The sequence below is a fragment of the Lepisma saccharinum genome, chromosome 7 (assembly GCF_977018435.1).
Source record: "Lepisma saccharinum chromosome 7, izLepSacc3.1, whole genome shotgun sequence".
Classification (NCBI taxonomy): Eukaryota; Metazoa; Arthropoda; class Insecta; order Zygentoma; family Lepismatidae; genus Lepisma; species Lepisma saccharinum.
The window spans coordinates 51,676,712-51,697,591 of NC_139235.1; the positions used below are offsets into that span (position 1 = coordinate 51,676,712).

Below are 20,880 nucleotides of genomic sequence, written 5' to 3' on the forward strand. Positions count from 1 at the left end.
ATCGAAGTTGAATTGTTGGACTCTACGTAGCTACTATCAGAATATATTTGCGAATATAAAATATCATACATATATTTTACCTTGTTACATTTGGATATTGATACAAGGATGAGAAATTTCCCATTATAAAATTGTAGAAAAAGTTATTTTCTGAATAACATGATGGCCAGGGAGGTAGGGTTCTGGCCCCATAATTCATTTCGGTTGGCCCATGTTGCGTACCCTAGTTTAAATGTCACAGCACGCCACTGCTGTCCATTCAATGAACCTGTTGTGATCACTGACTGGGCAAACTGAAGAAATGTGTAATTCGTGCTCTGTTTTAAATTAATTAGTGTCACATCCAGCGAAAATATAAACAGTTCATATTACTAGATTACTATTGTTAATAAATGTTATAATAAAAACAATGTATTGCCGGCCCCCGTGGCGGAGTGGTTAGCACATCGCGCTACGACGCCAGAGGTCCCGGGTTGGAATCCTGGCCTGGGCATGGTTGTATGTGAGTGTTCATTCATCAATTTCATCATTTCATCACTCATCACCATCTTCGCAAATTAGCCAAAAGTGGCACAAAAGTTGAAGTAAAAGAAAGCAAATCAATCAATAAAAAACAATGTATTGTTATTATTACTATAAATACTAAAACCTAAACAAACTTAAAACACCTCGCGACAAAATTCTGCGTAAGCCAATTATAGTTACAAAAATTGAAATTTCTATTTAGGAACTGTAGGTACAAAATAGGACCAGTTTTCGGTTTTCCTTTCATTGCTCTTTATGGAAGATTAAAAAGAGAAAGAGAGAGAGAGAAACTCTCCCACATAATGATATATCCAAGATTCAAGACATGAAAGCGCGCTGTGATTACTATCTTCCATTTCATAAATGTTTGAGAATCTTTTGTCATCAAATTACGGTTTTACTATCCATGAAAAATTCGTTATGTGTTAAAAGAACGATAATTCATGTTTGCTTTCTTCGCTCGCCTGCGCGCCAGATGGTCAACTGCTTCACAACAAACAAATTTTCGTCCTTCCACCCTTGCAAGCGATTGTGTTTGTTTCCCCTCAGGTACACACCCCACCCCCAACTGCTCTCCCGTCAGCCGTGAACAGTAAACAGCGAATGCCTACCTTCAACGATCTTATATGAAGATCTGTTTCCATGTGTAGGTAATCTTTTATACTTTTTAAAATCATTTCGCTGTTTCTTTAACATAACTTATGTAGGTTCGTTAGGGACTATTTACTGTGTCGGAGCTCTACAAGGCAGTAGAAGCTGAGACCCAAGAAAACTGTGAAGACTGCCAATCTCGTGACGTACTCTGTTACGTCAGAGATACGTGCAAAGTAAGCCACACAAAAACCAACCCATATGACCCTCCTTTTTTCCCCTTATTCCTCAGATTCGACTTTCGTCAAATGTATGAAGGAGCCTTAAAACACCAAATCAGAATCAATAATATGTCCTCCCTGGGACCTCCATGTGGTTGCGCCGAGATAGAGAGCAAGTTTCTCTTCCTACTACAGACTTGTGAACAGTGTTCTTTCTAGTTTGGAGAAGTTTTCCCTTGCACATTGAGATTGTGCCGAATTGCTGTGTTGGTACCGTTTCACGAACACATAACTTTATATGAGAAGTTTAACGTCAGAAGTTCTTGTGACGTGTTTGGTGTTTGACCGTAAAACCATTTGCATGATTTCAGTGAAAATGAAAAGATAAGCCCAGTGAACATTTTTATACAGCCGATAATATTTTGTAATATTTTTGCATAATTTACGTTCTGTTTATCCTATATATTTCGATTTTTCTATGTTTTACTTATTTTTAAAATGGCTGAGTGACGTCAGCTTGTTGAAGTACACAGTCCTGCCTTGTACATATTAATCTTGTTGCTGACGTCACGTTATTAGTTTTTATAATTTTCTGCATACTTAAAGAATATTTTAATTGCAAAATGCACCATATAATTTTGTGCTGTGACTACATCTTTTGTGCATTTTGTTTATATATATTAATGTTTTTGCACGCTCCTGCATGTTTAATTTACGCTGTGATACTAGTCGTCTGTGACGACTAATACAGTATAAATACTGGTCGGTCGGCCAAGATTTTGAACCATTATTCACTTGCTACTAGAAGTGTCACATGTGCTTTTCTTAGATTCTCCTTGGTGCTCGTTGGGGTGTGGTTCTTCGTGTGGAGGACTAGTGTGGGGTGCAATACATCCTACGGCGTCTCGTTTTCTTACACAACTCGTTTTCGACCTGGCACTTGTTGAGGGTCTCTGTGCGGAGGAATTCATTTGCTCAGTTTCAGAATTGTGTCCTTTTATCCACAAGGCAGAATACTTTTCGGCAGATAAATCTTTGATGGCTGGACCATTTATGTACAGGAATGATTTTTCAATTGGCTTTGTTACATAGTTAAGGAGGGCGAAAGAAACATCCCTCGCAGGGATAAAATTCATTTTAATTGCCGGGCATAAAATGTTTTGTGGGGGAAATCCCCAACATCCCCCTCGTTAATTCAAACACTGAACTGAGGTAAGGTCATCGACAGTCCCTTACTTCAAATACCTCGCCAAATACTTGCTTCAAATGTTTCTAGAAACATAATATTTTTCTTGTGTTTTTATGTAAGTCGAATTTAATTTTGTCTTAGTCTGTGGAAAATATGTCTGCCATATCCAAATGGAACAGCCACAATCTCGATAATGGTGAGCCCAATAGCAATGCAATGCATATCCAAATTATTGCCGTGGAATAAAAATCAAATTTCTATATCTAATCTTGTCAGATTGTGAGAATTGAAAACAACAGAGTCTGAGATTGGCCGCATCCCTCCACACGCCATGCGCGCATTTACCATACAAGGAGTACAAAATATTAATTAATATCTATGGTCATACTTGAGAAACACTCGTCAAACTTCTGGATTTGGATGTTTGAATGTGTTATTAAACGGCTATGTACAGGGGCGTAAATAAAATCCCTGCAACCCCCGCGGTGCGGAGGGGCGCTCGAGCTTCGGAGCGCAGTAAGAATGATAAATGAAGAAAGACCGATAGTTCACAAAAGTTTTCCTTTCGGAATTAAAATATATTTTCAACCAAAGACATTATATTTTTATGCCCCTACAACTGCAAACGGAAAATGTTAATCACTTGAAAAGTAGAAAGTGAATTACCAGATTAGAAGAAAACCTTCATTACCTGAATAGTTAGTCATTGATTACGTCGCCGAAAGGTAGACGACAGACAAGAAAATGCGCGTTTCTATCGTACTTTAGATGTTCTAGTAAATCAAGTAAACAATATATTTGAGAGTATGAAACAAATCAAAGAAAGCTTCACATTTTTAAACTACACCGGTCATATTTGTATATATCTAATATAAATGTATGCGTGAATTAATATTTTAGAAAAGAGAGCTTTTTTAACGAGTAGTGGCACATAACTGAAAGATGTGAGGGGGGCGCAGAGCGTGTTAGTTACGCTACTGGCTATGTACAATTTCATTGAATTGGCAATTATGCGTTTCAAGTTTGCACGTTTCCATAAAATTTCAATTTTTGAAGTATCTATTAAATATCTGCATTTGATTTTTGCCATTCAGGTGAAAAAATAATCCGATTTCAAGTATGCAAAATCTTGATATAATATCTACAGTTTGTTGTGTTACGCCCTCTTGCAAAATGGAAGAAAAACTACACTTTTTAGTGAAATTTTCATCATGATAGGAAAATGGATTGAAGAATAATTTTCAGATAACACTTATCAAAGCATAGATACTTGAAGCTTTCCAATGAAGTATATTTCATTTTTTTTCTCCCATGGAGTACTACAAGCATGCGAACAGAGGGCTCAATATTTATGACGTGGATAGTAATGCCCCTTGATTACAGAGCGACAGCATTGCTACTATCCTACCAGGGAGGCTAAATTTGTTGATGAGTTTAATTGTATTTACAAGAAATATAAAATTTTCATGACGAGGTTTCGCGACTTGCATAAAAAATGAATGCACGCTTGAATACACCCAACATGTAAAGGCCACGTTCATGCACAATATAAGACCAGACCAGGTTGCACAGGTTAAAACCTGGTGAAAATACTTCTAAAGCTATTGCCGCATTAAAAATTATGGATATCAGAGTTTGGACTCTAATTAAATATTAACCAGTATACCTACATGCAAATGAGTTACATTAAAATTTAGCTTATTCAATTCTGCGTTAATCTATGCTAACCAAATTTTATTCGAGTATGCCTTCGAATTTTTATCGTCGTGAGAACAAAAAAATGTCGGTTTTTTGGTATTCACCAAACGACCGCTCTCTTTTAAATTTTGTAAATAAAAAGCTTGTGTGCCGTGATGAAATTTAAACACCATGCATGTAGAATGGTTTTAAACACAATTCTTATTTTTTCTTTTCTTCTTAAATCGGTCACAAAATGGCCCTTATCAATTTTGTGAAACAACGATTTCTTAGTATTGAATAGTTCTACAAATACGATATTGGTCTTGTTTTGAAACTCTTTGCAGATATTTTTAAAACCCATTGTCATTGTCAACTCATATTGCGAAACCGATTTTGTACAATTTTTCTTCAACGGAGTAAGTATATTGAACGTGGCAACACTGCACTGGTGAGAGCCCGCAATTTGCACGGTTTAACGGACGTCGAGTGACTGAACGTGTGGTGTTGCCACGTTCAACGAACATATTTGCTCCATTGAATAAAAATTTGTATAAAATCTTTTTCGCAATATGAATTGGCAAAGAGTTTCAAAACAATACCAAGATGATATTTGTAGAACTATTCAATACTAACATTCACAAAGTTGATAAGAGCGTTTTTTGGGCAATATAAAAAAAATAGTTGTGTTTAAAACCTTTTTAGCTGCACTGTGTTTAAATTTCACCACGGCCGGACTACAAGTTGTTTATTTTAATTATATAATTTTTAACGGAACGGTCGTTTGGAAAACAACAAAAAAAAAAGAACTTTTTTGTTCTCACGACGATAGAAAATTGAAGTCATATTCGAAACAAACTGGTTACTATAGCATAACGCAGAATTGAATAACTTCATATAACTCGTTTTTACTGGTTTATTTTTAATTAGAGTCCAAACTCGGGTGTATATAATTTTTAATCCTATAGTAGTCACTCTGTATGAATTGACACTAGACCGAGAACAAGAGATACAACTCTAACGGAGATCTTAAACGAGAAAACTTTACACACGTGATGAGATACTATCAAATTTCGTCACATTGCCGCATCTCAGTCCTCTAAGGCATATAACTGGTCACTGTGGGTTACTATTCACATTTGGCTTTCAAGTAACTTAACTAACATAGCCTGGTCATAACCAGGTCATGACTGTCCTCTGGTGTGGAATTTCCGAGAGTGATTCAAAAAGTAAGGTAACGAGCTCTCACGGGTATCATATCCCACCAGGCTTGCAGCAAAAGAGTACAGCTTTATCATAAAGCCGTTGGATGTCGCATATATTGCGTCAGACCCTCGAAATATCAGTTTGAAGATGGCTGCGCTAACGGAAGTGCGTACTGTGATCAGGTTATTGTCACACACTGAGGCGGTTGTGGGAGGCAATTCACAGAAAACGACCTGGACTTCTCTCAACAGGCGTCGTGTTGCTGCACTACAACGCCCGACCACACCCAGCCAACAGCATGCGTGAATTGCTACGGCGCATCCGGTGGGAGGTACTGGACCATCCTCCCTACAGCGCCGACCTGGCACCCAGTGATTTCCATCTATTCGGACCATAGAAGAATCACCTGAGTGGTAAGCTTTTAACGTAACGCGACGTCTACTTATTTTACGTGCCTGACGTCATTCTGATTCTACGTTACGAGGGTAAGGTCAAACCCACAAAACAATTAAACAAATAAACAAAAGGCAATCATTAAGAACCTATTTACCTTTTGTCCCAGGGTAAGTGCCATCAGTTGGAGCCCAAGAGATTACATAGGGTAGAACAAATCACACTACAGGGTTAGTTCTATATATATACTGTAATTTCTATAGAAGAGCACATGCATAAACATTACATCATTGCCCCTTTCACTCATACTTTCACTCACACATTCATATCTCGGCAATCCAAAATACATGAGTAATTAATACAATAATAGTTCGGCGGCATGTTTAAAGTTAGCTACATTAATTTAAACTGTTCTTAATTTGACATTTACTTTTGCATTTACGGAAAAGAAAACTGTTCCGGTAGGAGCTTAACCTGCACTGTAAAAACACTACTCCTTTTATGTTGTTATTGTTGAATGAATGTTAATCTATATATTGTTAATTTTGAGGTTAACGAGGATCACTGATATATAATTATATTGACAAATTATAGCGTCGTACAATCTGAATATCAAATACTTTGCATAATTTAATAACTGAAAGCTGTACGGTTTTACATGTTAAAATTATAGTTGGTGCAATTTAATCACCGTAATAAGCAATGTCATTTCGAGATTTTTTATGTAATTAAAGCGTTCATTGGATGTCACGACGGGGCGAACGAAGCTTATCCATTTGCACGTTCCATTCACGGCTTACCTTTGTCGGCTCAGACTGAAGTCCTCGTGGTGGAAATGTGGAAGTTTGTAGGTGTGGTCAATAGATAGCTTCCGGGCGATAAGATAGGATCTCCGCATCTTCCTAGGTGGCAACTGGGTCGGACGCCCCCCCAGCAGGGCCTTTCTCTGTCTCTACTCCATATTGATAGTACACAGACACGTGCGAAATAACACAACACGGAACGGTGCGACACACAAAGCGAATACTTTAAGCGGGTGGTTCGCGAAAGATTGTGTATGATAACACGCCGAAGAAAATCTGAGTAAAACTGGTTGATAGCGCGTCGAAGAAAACCCGAGTAAAACTGTGTCTTCCGCTTCTCTGCTCGTCTATTTATTTGCGATTCAAAAGGTTCGTTACTGTACCCTCTCTGTCCAAGCGTTGCTAAATTGTCCTCAAGTCGTAGACTCTTGTCCTGCTAACTTCGCCCGTATATATGGAGTTCTTTGACCCTTTCAAAAAGCACCTCGAGGAGAGGTTAGCCTAAAACTGGGTCCATTGTAACCTGCACGTTCGTTCCGAAGACCGTGCCAGGAAGTCTGTAGCTATTGTTATCCAGTCTAGCTGTTTAACCTTTAATATCGGGCTTAATTTATCTCCTATCAAATTCTGCTTTGGGGATTTCGTCGATGATAATCTGCTGCTGGGCTGTCTTTAATTTCAGTTGAATCTGACCATTGGTAATAAAGTTGTATTTTTATATTTCTTTACCCGAGGCTCGGCCTCTTCTCTCGGGAAACAGGCTAGTCCTTCGCTCTCCGCCGTCCAAGTCCCGGTGAACAGCCACAATCCAATGCATATTATTGCTTATTACGATGATTAATTGATTTACCTGATAATTAGCAAGATTTTATCGTTATAACATTCCCCTCTCCTTACACATGAATTTTTTCTGAGCTTAAGACTATATGCGAAGGGGAAATTCATCAAAACACAATTAATAATTAACGTTAAATCTTGCCTAATTATTACACATAGGCGCTCGAATAGGGACTCGAACCCTGGAATATATAGTTGTCTTTCTCTACAGACTAAATTGCACTTTTCAATTACTTTTACATTATTACATTTAACATTAACCAAACATAAAATTGCAGGATTACTCAACATTCATTTGCAGTTCTTGACTCTGTAACATTGATTATTTAAACAAACACCTTGCTAACACTTATGAGAATTATCCTATTATGTATACATATACATATGTAAACTTACTACATTCACACTCTAAGTTATAATGAAAATTCACTCTTTGAGATATAGTTCAAAATTATTGAATTATTACATAAAATATTTCTTATCATCAATTCAAACCATTTAAAATACATGTTTCTTTACTAAATAATATCTATTCTGGGTAATAAGAATATAAATAATATGTTATTAATGTTGGCATTAACATAACATGATATATGCTCAGATATTGATATGTATATAGATATATATATATATAAGTTCTCAGTTTTTTGAATATTAATAATACTATCATAATTGTGTTAAATTATTTACACTAGTATGTGGAATAATTTACAAGTTTAAAGGCTCTTTCGATGTTCAATACTCTAGGTTTTTTCTAGTTGTTGAAGCCACATCTCCCTCTTTTCTTGAGAACAGTTCCATTTTCTGAGGTTATCTATGTGCTGTGGGGTAATTTCCTTTCCTTGTTTACAGTCTCTTAATTTTAAAATATTATTACCAATTTTTTCTTCGCAAAGGAATGGTCCTTCATAAAGATGAAAAAACTTGCTTATCTTCTTGTTGATTTGTGAGCTTAAGTGGTGGCTTTTTACAAACACTAGATCGCTTTCCTTTATTTCTTCTCCGATTCTGCTTTGTTTCTGGTTTCTTCTTGTCTTTTGTTTTCTTACTCTAGTTTCTGCTGCTATTAGCTTCTTCTCCCACGAGGTTTCCTTGCTTTCTGTTTTGATTCTGAAATGTTCCAAAAGAGTTTGGTTTCCTACGTGTCCTAAGAAAAGTTCTGCAGGAGTATATCCCAATGAGGCGGAGATGGTGTAATTTAACAGCAATACAATGGAAGTCACCTGTTCACTCCACGCTGCGTGATTCTCGTGGCAGAATACACGCATCAATCTGTTGATCTCTGCATGCATCCTTTCCACCGGGTTAGACGATGGGTGGTATGGTGCCGTGAGCATCACACGTATGTTGTACTTCTGCAACGTGTTCTTCCATTCATTACTTAAAAACTGTGGACCCCTGTCGCTGAGAATAACCGCTGGTTTTCCCAAATGCACGAAGTAAAATTTTGTTAAATATTTTAACAATAGCTTAGTATTCCCAGATCTCACCGGATATGCTACTAAGAACCTGGTAGCTAGGTCCATGACCGTAAATAGATATTTCTCTCCGTTCCTTGATGTCGGTAAAGGGCCAACTAAGTCAACCGCAACTACATCTCTCGGTCGTACTGCTTGCAACGATGAGATAATGCGATTTCTTCCTTGTCTTTGTGGCTTAGTTTCGGCGCACTTTTCACAGTCTCGCAACCACTTCTTCAAATCACTGCGCATCGCTTTCCAATAATAAGTGGAGGTAAGCAGCTTCCATGTTTTTGTGAAGCCGAAATGACCCATTTTCTCGTGACATTCCTGTAGCATGTTCTTGGTGAGGTGGCTCGGGATGCAGATCCTTATCTCGTTATCGTCGTGAAAATCAGTGCGGACGAGGATCCCGTTCTCCAGGTGGAAAAACTCTTTAGCTCTCCTCCCCCTCCTGCTGCTTTCTTCAGTGTTGCCATCCACTAGATGGATAATTTCCAGTAAATTTGCATCCTTACGTTGTTCTTGCGCGAACTGGTCAGCGTTGTATCCGTGTAGCATTTGTTCAGCTAGGATAACATGATTCACACGTACAGTGGTCACCCCTTTTCCCTCATTGTAACGGGATAGTGAATCAGGAACAGTATTATCTTTTCCTTTGCAATGTTGTATCTTAAAATTATAGCCTTGAAGCTGGAGACTCCACCTCGTTAGCCTACTATTCCAATTTTTTGCTTGATTTAGAAACTGCAGATTTTTATGGTCTGTTACCACAATAAATTCCCTTCCTGCCAGATAAATGTGGAATTTCTGGATAGACCAAATGATGGCCAAACATTCTAGTTCGTTTATGCTGTACCGTTTCTCAGCTCCTCTCAAGGCTCGACTTGCATATTGAATTATCCTCTTTTCGCCGTCCTTTATTTGATATAGGCAACTGCCTAGCGCTAACATACTCGCATCACATTGCACGTAGAAGGTGTCGTTAAAATCTGGGTGATATAATTGCAGTTCCTTGCAGACAGCTTCTTTTAGAGCATCCATACTCCGCTGTTGTGCCTCAGTCCATTTCCACTTCCGGTTCTGCTTCAAAAGTTCATACAGCGGTGCTGCCATCTGTGCGAACTGGTCAATGAACTTCTTATGCCATTGAAAGATTCCTAATAGTTTCTGAACTCCTTTAATTGAGGTCGGTTTTTCAAGCTGCTTGATCATCTCGAAACGTTTGGGATGCTGTTGAATTCCATTTTCATTTACTATGTGGCCAAGGTATTCAATTTGTGTTTTGAAGAACTCTGATTTATCCAGTTGAATTGTCATTCCGGCGTCATGAAGTTTACTGAGAACAGTATCCATGTGAATTAGATGTGTTTCTATATCCTCTGAAAAAATGATCAAATCATCCACGTACGCTAGGCAAAATCCACTAACTTCGGCTCCTAGCACTGCGTTCATTGCATTGGTGAAACCTTGAACGCCATTTGACAATCCGAAAGGCATGGTTTGGAATTCATACAATTGATTTTCAAATAGAAAGGCAGTATAAGGCTTGCTGTGCTCGGATAGGTTCAGCTGCCAAAACCCACTATTAGCGTCCAACTTTGAAAAAATCTTTTTGCCATGAAAAATTTGTAATATTTCGTTAAGATTCAGTGTTTTTACACGTTGTAGTTGGCAACGTTGATTCAGTCGGCGAAAGTCGATACACAAACGTAATCCTTTACCTCCCGGTTTTTTAACAACCAGTAGAGGATTGAGATGACAAGAATTCGACGGTCTAATGATGTCCCAATCTAACATCTGTCTCAGCTGCTTTCTGATCTCGCCCCTGTAGGAGTAGGCCACCGGATATACATGTGACACGACTGGTTCGTCACCTTCAACTTTGATCTCATGAGTGTATACTCTGCATCTGCCTGGTTTTTCTGAAAAGATCTCTGCATGCTCTCGTAGGATGTTTCTGAACTTCTCTCGGGCTTCCATGTTTATTTCGTTGAGATTAGACACTAATACTTCGATTTTTTCTTCAGGGCTTAAGGTAGCGCAATTTTCTGTAACATTAAAGCACTTTCCTTCCTCTGGGAAGTACATTCTATTATTTATAAATTCAGCTTCCTGCTGACTGACGTCGTCACATAAACGTAACGTACCTCTACGTAGGTTCAAATCTGCGCTATATTGTATAAGGAACTCCATGCCTAAAATAGCATCCACATTCAATTCTCGAACGACGTAAAAATCTATTAGAGTCTCCATGTCTCCTATTTTGCCACCTACTACCACGTGCCCTAGTGGTCGCTGTCTAACCTTGCCTGAGAAATCCACTAGCCTAATGTCCTTACTGCTACTAAGCTGCGGTTTCGTTATATCCTTAGAGATTTTCTTCCAGATCTGCTCCCCACATAAGTTCAATTCCGACCCAGTGTCCACGATGGCATTAATGTAGTCTTCTCCTATTTTTAACTGTATTTGAGGCGTTTGAGATGGCCATAATTTCCTGCTCGAATTCTCTGCAGCATCGCTTTCATCATCATCTTCTGATAAATTATTTATGAACCAACAACTTCTTACTTCTATGTCTGTCATTTTGTTTCGTTGATTTACCGGTGAGGATTGTGGCTCTAGAACCTTTTGCATCTCAGATTCTCCGCCGACACGAGCCGAGCTGTCGTCGGAAGGTGTTAGTTTTCCGCTCTTGCGCCGTGGCTGTTATCCCGACGAGTACCTGACTGGTAATCTGGCGCGTTGGGATTGAGTCCCCTACTCGTTGATGGTTGAGGCCATTGTTCGTCAGTCTCTTGCTTCTCATTGTTGTAGGCGGTTCTTACTAAATGAATAGCTTGTGTTCTGCCTTCTTCCATACGATTGTCTTCCTCCCCGCGTGAAAATCGTATGTCGCCAAGCCCTCGGTAGCCTGCGTTGGTGTTCTGTCTGCCTCCACGGTAGTTTCCTCGATTCGAGCCTTTGGCATCCCTGTCTCGCTGTCTTGGAGGACTGTACTGCGATTGTTCTTGTCGATTGAATTGTTGTCGACGTCCATTGTATGTATTACGTGTAGTCGCCATTTGCACTCGTGGAAAATTTTCTCCTCTCTTCCTATCAAAATTATTATTCCCTCTTCTTCTTGATTGATCTTCCCATCGATGTTTTTCGTTCTCCTTCAGCAAATCCATGTCTTCAAGGATAAGTGACATTCGGTCAAAATTTTCTAACACATCTCCCGTAAGCTGCCTCTGTACATAGCTCGGGTACATCGCTCTGATGGCCGTGAGGATTTCTATCACTTCGGTTCCGGGCTTAAGCGAACGGAATTCATTCACCCTCTGCCAGAAAAACTGTTTGTAAGTGAGCTTTCCGTTGACATCGTACCGCTTGTTTCTTAACTGGGTAACCTTCCTCTCTACCAATGATCTACACTGAAATTGTTCAATGAAAGCTTTTTCGAAGGTGCTAAAGGTCTTGAACGCTGGTACCTGGTGGTCTAACCAAATGCGTGCGGAACCGCGAAGAAGTTTCTGGATGAGCTTCAGGTAATCCTCTTCGTGAATCCCATATAAAATGCAATCTCTTTTGAATTCTTGAAGAAACGTGGATGGCAAAGTTTCTGTCTTCTCTTGGTCGAAAATCATAAAGTTGTCCAGTGAAAACTTCGAGAAGATGGCACGCCTGCCTATTTCCGAGGTGGCTACACTGGTCTGTACTACGGAGTGGACTCGCGAGCAACTGCTATCCTGCTCCATGACGTCATCGCCTGTTGACTGACTCCCCGATCGAGACGGTTCTTGAAGTGATGCCGCCAGGGGCGTTGATTCTCGCTGTTCTTCCTCGTTCCTCGTTCGTGGTGACGTAATAACGATTGAAGAAGTCTCTCTCTGCATCGTTTCTTTGATTCGTGTGACGTCTTGGTGTAAGTCTTGCGTCATGTTTTTTATCTTCCTCCATTGCTGTTCTTCTGAGGTCATCTTTGTTTCGATTTGTCCAAATCTTTCTTCCACCATTCTGGAATCCGCTGCAAGTCGACGATCAACCATTCGGAATTCCTCTTCCATTCTCTTTTCCACGTCATTCTTCTTTTCTTCTATCTTCTCTCCCAGGTGTGCCAGGTGTTCATGGATCTGCCTGACTTCAGTTTCCACTGTTTTTTCCAGGTTCTCAATGTCTTTCGAGTTATCACGATGTCTTTCAACACACTCTTCTTGGGCTTTTTCTATTTTCTCATCATTCTTTTTTAATGCTTGTAGAAACTGATCCATCATCTCTCGGTGTTGTTGTTCTTTCTCTCTTCTTCGCAATTCTTTTTGCTTTTCTTTCTCTTCTTCTTCCAATTTCCTCTTCCTTTCTTTCTCCTCTTTTCGACGTTCTTTCTCTTGTTCTTCCAATTTCCTCTTCTCCTCTCTCTCTTCTTCTTCCAATTTTCTCTTCCTTTCTTTCTCCTCTTTTCGACGTTCTTTCTCTTCTTCTTGTTGCTTCATCATCGTAGTGAAGAGCGCCATTATCGCTTGAACATCCATGGTGCCTTGGGTTGGTAACACTGCCGTTGGCTGCTCACTTTCAGGGATAACGGTATTCTCCGGAGCACGGTTGCTTTCTCCTCCCTGGTCGCCTTCCAGTAACGTCACTTCCTCTCCTTCTTTTGGATTGTCCATTTCTTCAATCTTCTTCCTTTGTCGAGTTATTCTCTCCATCACCCTTCTCCTCGGTCGTTATTCTCTCTCTCTTCTTCCTTGGATTCGATGCGTTCTCGCAGCGAGATATAAATTTCTCTTTTCTTTTTCATAAATAGACCCTACGGGGTTTTGCGTCTCCCCCCTTACCATCCTCGATCGATGCTTTATCCTTATCGCCGCATAACAATCCAAAATCTCTCGCTATGTAAATTACTTTAACCATTGTTACTTCACGCCCACTATATATATTGCACAAACAATTAAATACTCAATTCACATGCTAACTATGCGTAAATACACTTAAATACTCTAAACTAGAAAATTACTGATTATAGCAACACAAAGAACTAAACGCTTCATACTCTAGGTGTCCTGCGTGGTATTTTTTTTTTACTGCAATAAGTGATTAATATTTGATTTTCTACCTCTATCAATCTCTTGGTTCCTGTCGAAGGCATGTAGGCACATAGCTCTATAACTGAATAATTACGGCACAATAAACTCATTTTTGCGACTTTTAATAACTTCCTTCCAACTATCGACACTTATTTAAACTTCGGGCCTACTCGGGCCTAATTATCGCATATTCGGGCCTACTCGGACCTACACGTCGAATGTTCGGGATTACTCGTCGAACCTACATGTCGCTTGTTCGGGATTACTCGTCGAATATACATGTCACTTGTTCGGAATTACTCGTCGAACCTACATGTCGCATGTTCGGAATTACTCATCGAACCTACTTGTACCATGTTCGGAATTACTCGTCGAACCTACCTGTCGCATGTTCGGGCACCATCTTTTAACGTAACGCGACGTCTACTTATTTTACGTGCCTGACGTCATTCTGATTCTACGTTACGAGGGTAAGGTCAAACCCACAAAACAATTAAACAAATAAACAAAAGGCAATCATTAAGAACCTATTTACCTTTTGTCCCAGGGTAAGTGCCATCAGTTGGAGCCCAAGAGATTACATAGGGTAGAACAAATCACACTACAGGGTTAGTTCTATATATATACTGTAATTTCTATAGAAGAGCACATGCATAAACATTACATCATTGCCCCTTTCACTCATACTTTCACTCACACATTCATATCTCGGCAATCCAAAATACATGAGTAATTAATACAATAATAGTTCGGCGGCATGTTTAAAGTTAGCTACATTAATTTAAACTGTTCTTAATTTGACATTTACTTTTGCATTTACGGAAAAGAAAACTGTTCCGGTAGGAGCTTAACCTGCACTGTAAAAACACTACTCCTTTTATGTTGTTATTGTTGAATGAATGTTAATCTATATATTGTTAATTTTGAGGTTAACGAGGATCACTGATATATAATTATATTGACAAATTATAGCGTCGTACAATCTGAATATCAAATACTTTGCATAATTTAATAACTGAAAGCTGTACGGTTTTACATGTTAAAATTATAGTTGGTGCAATTTAATCACCGTAATAAGCAATGTCATTTCGAGATTTTTTATGTAATTAAAGCGTTCATTGGATGTCACGACGGGGCGAACGAAGCTTATCCATTTGCACGTTCCATTCACGGCTTACCTTTGTCGGCTCAGACTGAAGTCCTCGTGGTGGAAATGTGGAAGTTTGTAGGTGTGGTCAATAGATAGCTTCCGGGCGATAAGATAGGATCTCCGCATCTTCCTAGGTGGCAACTGGGTCGGACGCCCCCCCAGCAGGGCCTTTCTCTGTCTCTACTCCATATTGATAGTACACAGACACGTGCGAAATAACACAACACGGAACGGTGCGACACACAAAGCGAATACTTTAAGCGGGTGGTTCGCGAAAGATTGTGTATGATAACACGCCGAAGAAAATCTGAGTAAAACTGGTTGATAGCGCGTCGAAGAAAACCCGAGTAAAACTGTGTCTTCCGCTTCTCTGCTCGTCTATTTATTTGCGATTCAAAAGGTTCGTTACTGTACCCTCTCTGTCCAAGCGTTGCTAAATTGTCCTCAAGTCGTAGACTCTTGTCCTGCTAACTTCGCCCGTATATATGGAGTTCTTTGACCCTTTCAAAAAGCACCTCGAGGAGAGGTTAGCCTAAAACTGGGTCCATTGTAACCTGCACGTTCGTTCCGAAGACCGTGCCAGGAAGTCTGTAGCTATTGTTATCCAGTCTAGCTGTTTAACCTTTAATATCGGGCTTAATTTATCTCCTATCAAATTCTGCTTTGGGGATTTCGTCGATGATAATCTGCTGCTGGGCTGTCTTTAATTTCAGTTGAATCTGACCATTGGTAATAAAGTTGTATTTTTATATTTCTTTACCCGAGGCTCGGCCTCTTCTCTCGGGAAACAGGCTAGTCCTTCGCTCTCCGCCGTCCAAGTCCCGGTGAACAGCCACAATCCAATGCATATTATTGCTTATTACGATGATTAATTGATTTACCTGATAATTAGCAAGATTTTATCGTTATAAGCTGTTCACATGCTATGCGGAAGTTCAGCAAGCCATCATCACGTGGCTTCAGAGACTTCGTGCAGATTTCTTCTATGCCGACATTGATGCCTTGATGTACCGTTGGAAAAATGTTTGGACGAACATGTTGAATAGTAATGTGTATCAGTGCCATACTACTACGTATCAGTATATCTGCCCGTGGAAAAAAGTTTGTCCATGACAGCTCTTGTTACGTTTCTTTTTGAATCACCCTCGAAGTATTCCTTATGAAAGGTCAAGGAATACTTTTTCTATAACTTCGATAACTCCTGGTTTTTAGCACAATTACAAATACACTTAACTGGCAGATCGGATAAGGTTTTCAGATACGCATTCGATAACGAATGCTTTAACTAGTAGCCCTTCCAAGATCACTGCACGGTCACTTTGATATCGTAGGAATTTCGAGGACAACCGGTTTGTGAAGTACCGCCCGCATTGGTTTGCGCCGAAGTAAGCCTTAAGGTAACAGTTAAGCACTTCGCGACCAATTGACATTGACCTTGCCTCGCAACCAAGAAAAGTAGTCCATAGAACTGACAAATTTGGCTCTTTTATAAGGAACACTGCATTTCCCGTGAAATTTGATACATAATATCACCCCGTTTCTATTCAAAATTTTAGAATTGAATTCAATATGACGGCCAACAATAAATCGGACCTCAGCTTGACACATACAACTATAGTCCCCCTGGGCCTAACCTGTTTGTATCATGACTAATATTCTAAAGCGAATGACATTAAAAAATCTCCAAAAATATGGCCTATACAATTACCTTAAAATTATTAAAATATGACATAAAATGGTAAAAAGAAGTCACTCAGAAATAATTTCCCTCTGAAAATGAAAGCTTGATTTTCAAAAATACAAGAGACTAGAATTCGATAAAATCCGTTATTTCATGGTTTAAACTATTGAAGCATGTGAGAAGAAGCAATCAGCGTTAATGTAGTTTTCTTTACTTTTAACTTAAAGACTAGCCTACATAACATACTCTGCAAGGGCCCCACACTTTCTTCCTCACAGCCGAAGGTGGGGTGATATGATCAGCAACACATTTTATTTAATTATTTCTGTAATAAAGATATAAGCTCTAACGATAATTTTAATCATTTTACTTGTGAAATTTTAAATAAACGTTGTTGAGATTAATGTAGTTATGAAGCTTCTATAAGTTTTAGAACATTAAGGAAAGCATAAGATTCTGATGAATTTATCTTATCTGAAGTATGTTTCTAATGTGCTTGATATGTGAATAATTGAAATTATGAATGATTGAATTAATCTAAAACAGTAATTGATCCGTCATTTTACAATTTCAGACCAAATCTATGTTAATGAAATTTTAAACTTTAATTTCCTTTCTGCGTTTGTCTTTGGATTACATAATAATCCTGAAACCAAGTAATTATACGTATATAAAATTAGATGTTTGAAATGTACAAGTTTCCTTTCGTAAATGAAAATTGTTTTTGGTTTAGGTGAACTTCCGACCTGCAGGCACATTCCGCTACCCGTGGTCAGTGGAGCGGTAGTGCTATCGGGACCGTAAGTTGAGCAGGTATCACGGAAGTCTTACTTTGGTGACTCGCATCAATGTGCATTACGCTGGTCAGTGAAATGAGGAGAGGTCCTGATTGTTGCGTCTGGGAAGCTCAACTAAGTTAACTTTCATTAGAATAGCTGTTGTACGATGTGATTTCATTGCCCCGAAATTGCAACGTGTTCATTTTTGCTCTGGGCCAAGATAGCGCGTGACTGCAGACGGCGAGGGATGGCGCGGATGCCTGCATTTTCGATCCATATTGATCGATATGTTTGTTCTGTTTGCAAGTTGTTTTCTTGCCATTGTTAAACACTACTGCCGGATTAAAAATTATGAGTACTCGAGTTTAGACCCAATTAAAAATTAACCAGTAGACCTATATAAAGACGAGCTGCATCACAATTTAGCGTTAATCTATGCTAATCTTTTGTTTAGCGTCGTGGGAACAAGAAAGTGCCTTTATTTTAGTTTTTCAAAGGATCGTTCACTTTGAAATTCTAAGAGAGAGAGAGAGAGAGAGAGAGAGAGAGAGAGAGATCAAAGAGAAAGAGAACAACAGGTAGATAGAAATAGGGATAGAGACAGAAAGAGAGAGAGAGAGAGGGGGAGAAAAATAATAAACGGCTGGTCGGATTGTGATGACATTTTAGTACGGTGCAGGCAGAAAGTTTTCAAGACAATTCTTAATTTTCAGATTTTTAAAATTTGTCAAAAAATCGTTCTTATGAATTTTGAAAAACAACTTTTTCTTAGTATTGGGTAGTCCCACTAATATGATATTGGTCTTGTTCTGAAGCTCTTTGCATCTGTTTTAAAAATCCATTATCATTGTCAGTTCACATTGCGCAACCGATTGTATACAGACTTTTATTGAACGGAGTATATATGTACGTGGAGCGTGGCAACAACGCATGCACAGACTCATGGCCGCGTGCACCAACGCCGATTATTTCGAAGTTCAGATGAACGAGATCAATTTTAATCCACTCTAAATGAACTTGGTTTAAAGATTTGCATTGCACCAACGAAAAACGACGTTCACGAGATTCCGTTCAAATGATCCGAGATTAATTTGTAAGGCTATACCTGATTGGTTGGCTAAAACAAATGACAATTAAGAACCCCACCGAGTAGTGTGATGTGTTAAAGTATCAACGTGTAGGAGAAGAAAGTAATTCGGGCCGCAAACTTATCTGAATTTGAGAAATTCACTGATCAACCTTGTGGACGAGTACAAGGATGTAGTAGAGTGTAAAGAAATAATAATATTAAAAAAGAACTGACGGCACAAGACAAAAGGATGAGGAGAAAGCATGGAACCTTCTTCTACGGGACTTCAATGCCTTACGAAATGCATTCGCGAGAGAACAGCGTACGCTGAACCTCGCCCGCTCAATAAAGATATTTTATTATTATTATTACTGTATTGTGGTAAGTATTTGAATTTTTCATGTCTTAATACTTATATATTTATATTGTCGTGTCGTGTAAATAGCCAGTAACATGTATTTTCGTAAATTTATACAATCATATTTCCAACACCATGTAGCAATATCGTAACATTGCTCTGATCTAATTTACCTTGCACTTGCACATGTTTTGTGTTCTGGGATAGAAAGTACAGTATTTAGAAACATTTCGACTTTGCACCACAGAACCACAAATTATTATTATCATTTTGGCAGTTTTTAGTTTACTTTACACATTTCTCGAATGTACATCCAACATCTTTAGCGTTTTCACGCCCTCGATATCACTTTCCGCTCTTTTTATATTCAAAAACAACTGCCTGCAGTCGAAGCGTCAGTATCGTAAACCAGGATCAGACACCAAAACTGTGGCGAATGGCCGATCAGAAGATAAACTCGTTTTGATGTTCCTAGATCGCGATCAAGTGTTGAACCGTCTTCGCGCAATGGAATTTTCCAGTGATCCTTTGCCGATTCGAGTTTAAAATTTGATCTTCGTTCGTGCACACGGCCATCAGACCGACAGCACGCAGTTTCCACGGATCAACGAACATCGCTGTGTGTGCTCGAACCACGTGCCTTTTCATCAAATTTAATTTCCTTTATCTTCATTGCCTGATCTCTCTTTTTTCCGTACAACTTGTCTCTTTTGTTTCAATATTTATTTTACCTATTAAAATATCAGTTGATTTCTTTGTTAACAACTTACTTGCGGTCCAAGTTTCGTGTATCTGGCAACATCTCGGTTTACTGCGATGGCCACACTGGTTGTAAATGGCGCAGAACACTGCTGAACGTAAAGTGCCTTGCGCAAGTTGGTGACCTGGTTGATGTATGGAGAAATTCCACGGGCAGCACGTGTCGCCTGCTCTCCTCTGATCATATCACGAGAGTGAATTACCTGTGTCTGTCAGTGTCACTTACATTTTGAATGCAATCCTTTTATGCAGTTATTCAAAAGTATGGCTGTATTTGCAGAGGAAAATAAACGAATAAATGATTTTGAAAGTAGGGTTATGCACAAGGGTGGCGCCGTCAGGGGTTTCAAAGGGGTGCTTGCGCATCCATTACTTTTCTTCCGTACATCCTTCAGCACCCCACCCCCCTTCAGCATCCCTTTTTAAAAATCTATATTCAAATCAGTGCCATATTATTTCATGAGTCGCGTGTATCGTCTGCGTAACAATGAATATTACAAAGCTTGACTATTCTATGAACAACTAGTTTTACCTACCTCGTGTACGTATTGCTAGTTTCTAAATCCATCGCTTGTGTTCTCGCATTAATATTTCTGTCTGATCCTCTTTTTACTTTGCTGTGGCTAGTCCTCTTTTGCTATCCAGATAAAGAAAGGCAATTGGCACTTTGAACACTTCCATTTTCATAGTCCGTATTCCAGAGCTGTCATATTCTTCTGTCTTGTTTCCTTTGTTTGTTGTATTATTTTTCGTCTTTCGTTAATAGCTTAATAGGTTTCTATTGACACCAGCAATACATGTTAAAAGAGGGGTGCGACGTGGTTCACCATTCTTATCTGTTCATGTAATCGTTATCACTTTTTGTACACGTATGATTCCAACGAAATTGTCATCTATGACATATTATGACAGCTTAAACTTATGTGGGTATAAGGATGATGTAACAGCCTTCACTAACTGGAAGACTGATTATGATGAAGTATTATATAAACTTGTCCCGCCCCGTGGCCTTGCGGTCTAAGGCGTCATGCTTTGGGCTCTGTCAGGTTCGAGTCTCCTGGGGAAGCGTTACAACTTTTCTCTGACTTCCCCCCCCCCCCCGCCCAATTTTTGCACCTT

General features: G+C 39.1%; 1 protein-coding gene across 1 annotated transcript in view; it reads right to left on the reverse strand.

Annotated features, from left to right (window-relative positions):
- Positions 1 to 20,488, reverse strand: part of LOC145989853 (sodium- and chloride-dependent GABA transporter 1-like) — a 271,956-nt gene extending 251,468 nt beyond the window's left edge. The window contains exon 1 of the mRNA XM_083125309.1: positions 20,298 to 20,488. Within this exon, the coding sequence (XP_082981435.1) occupies positions 20,298 to 20,329 (32 nt within the window). The 5' untranslated portion in view covers positions 20,330 to 20,488. The remainder of the gene's footprint in view (positions 1 to 20,297) is intronic.
- Positions 20,489 to 20,880: the final 392 nt, after the last annotated feature.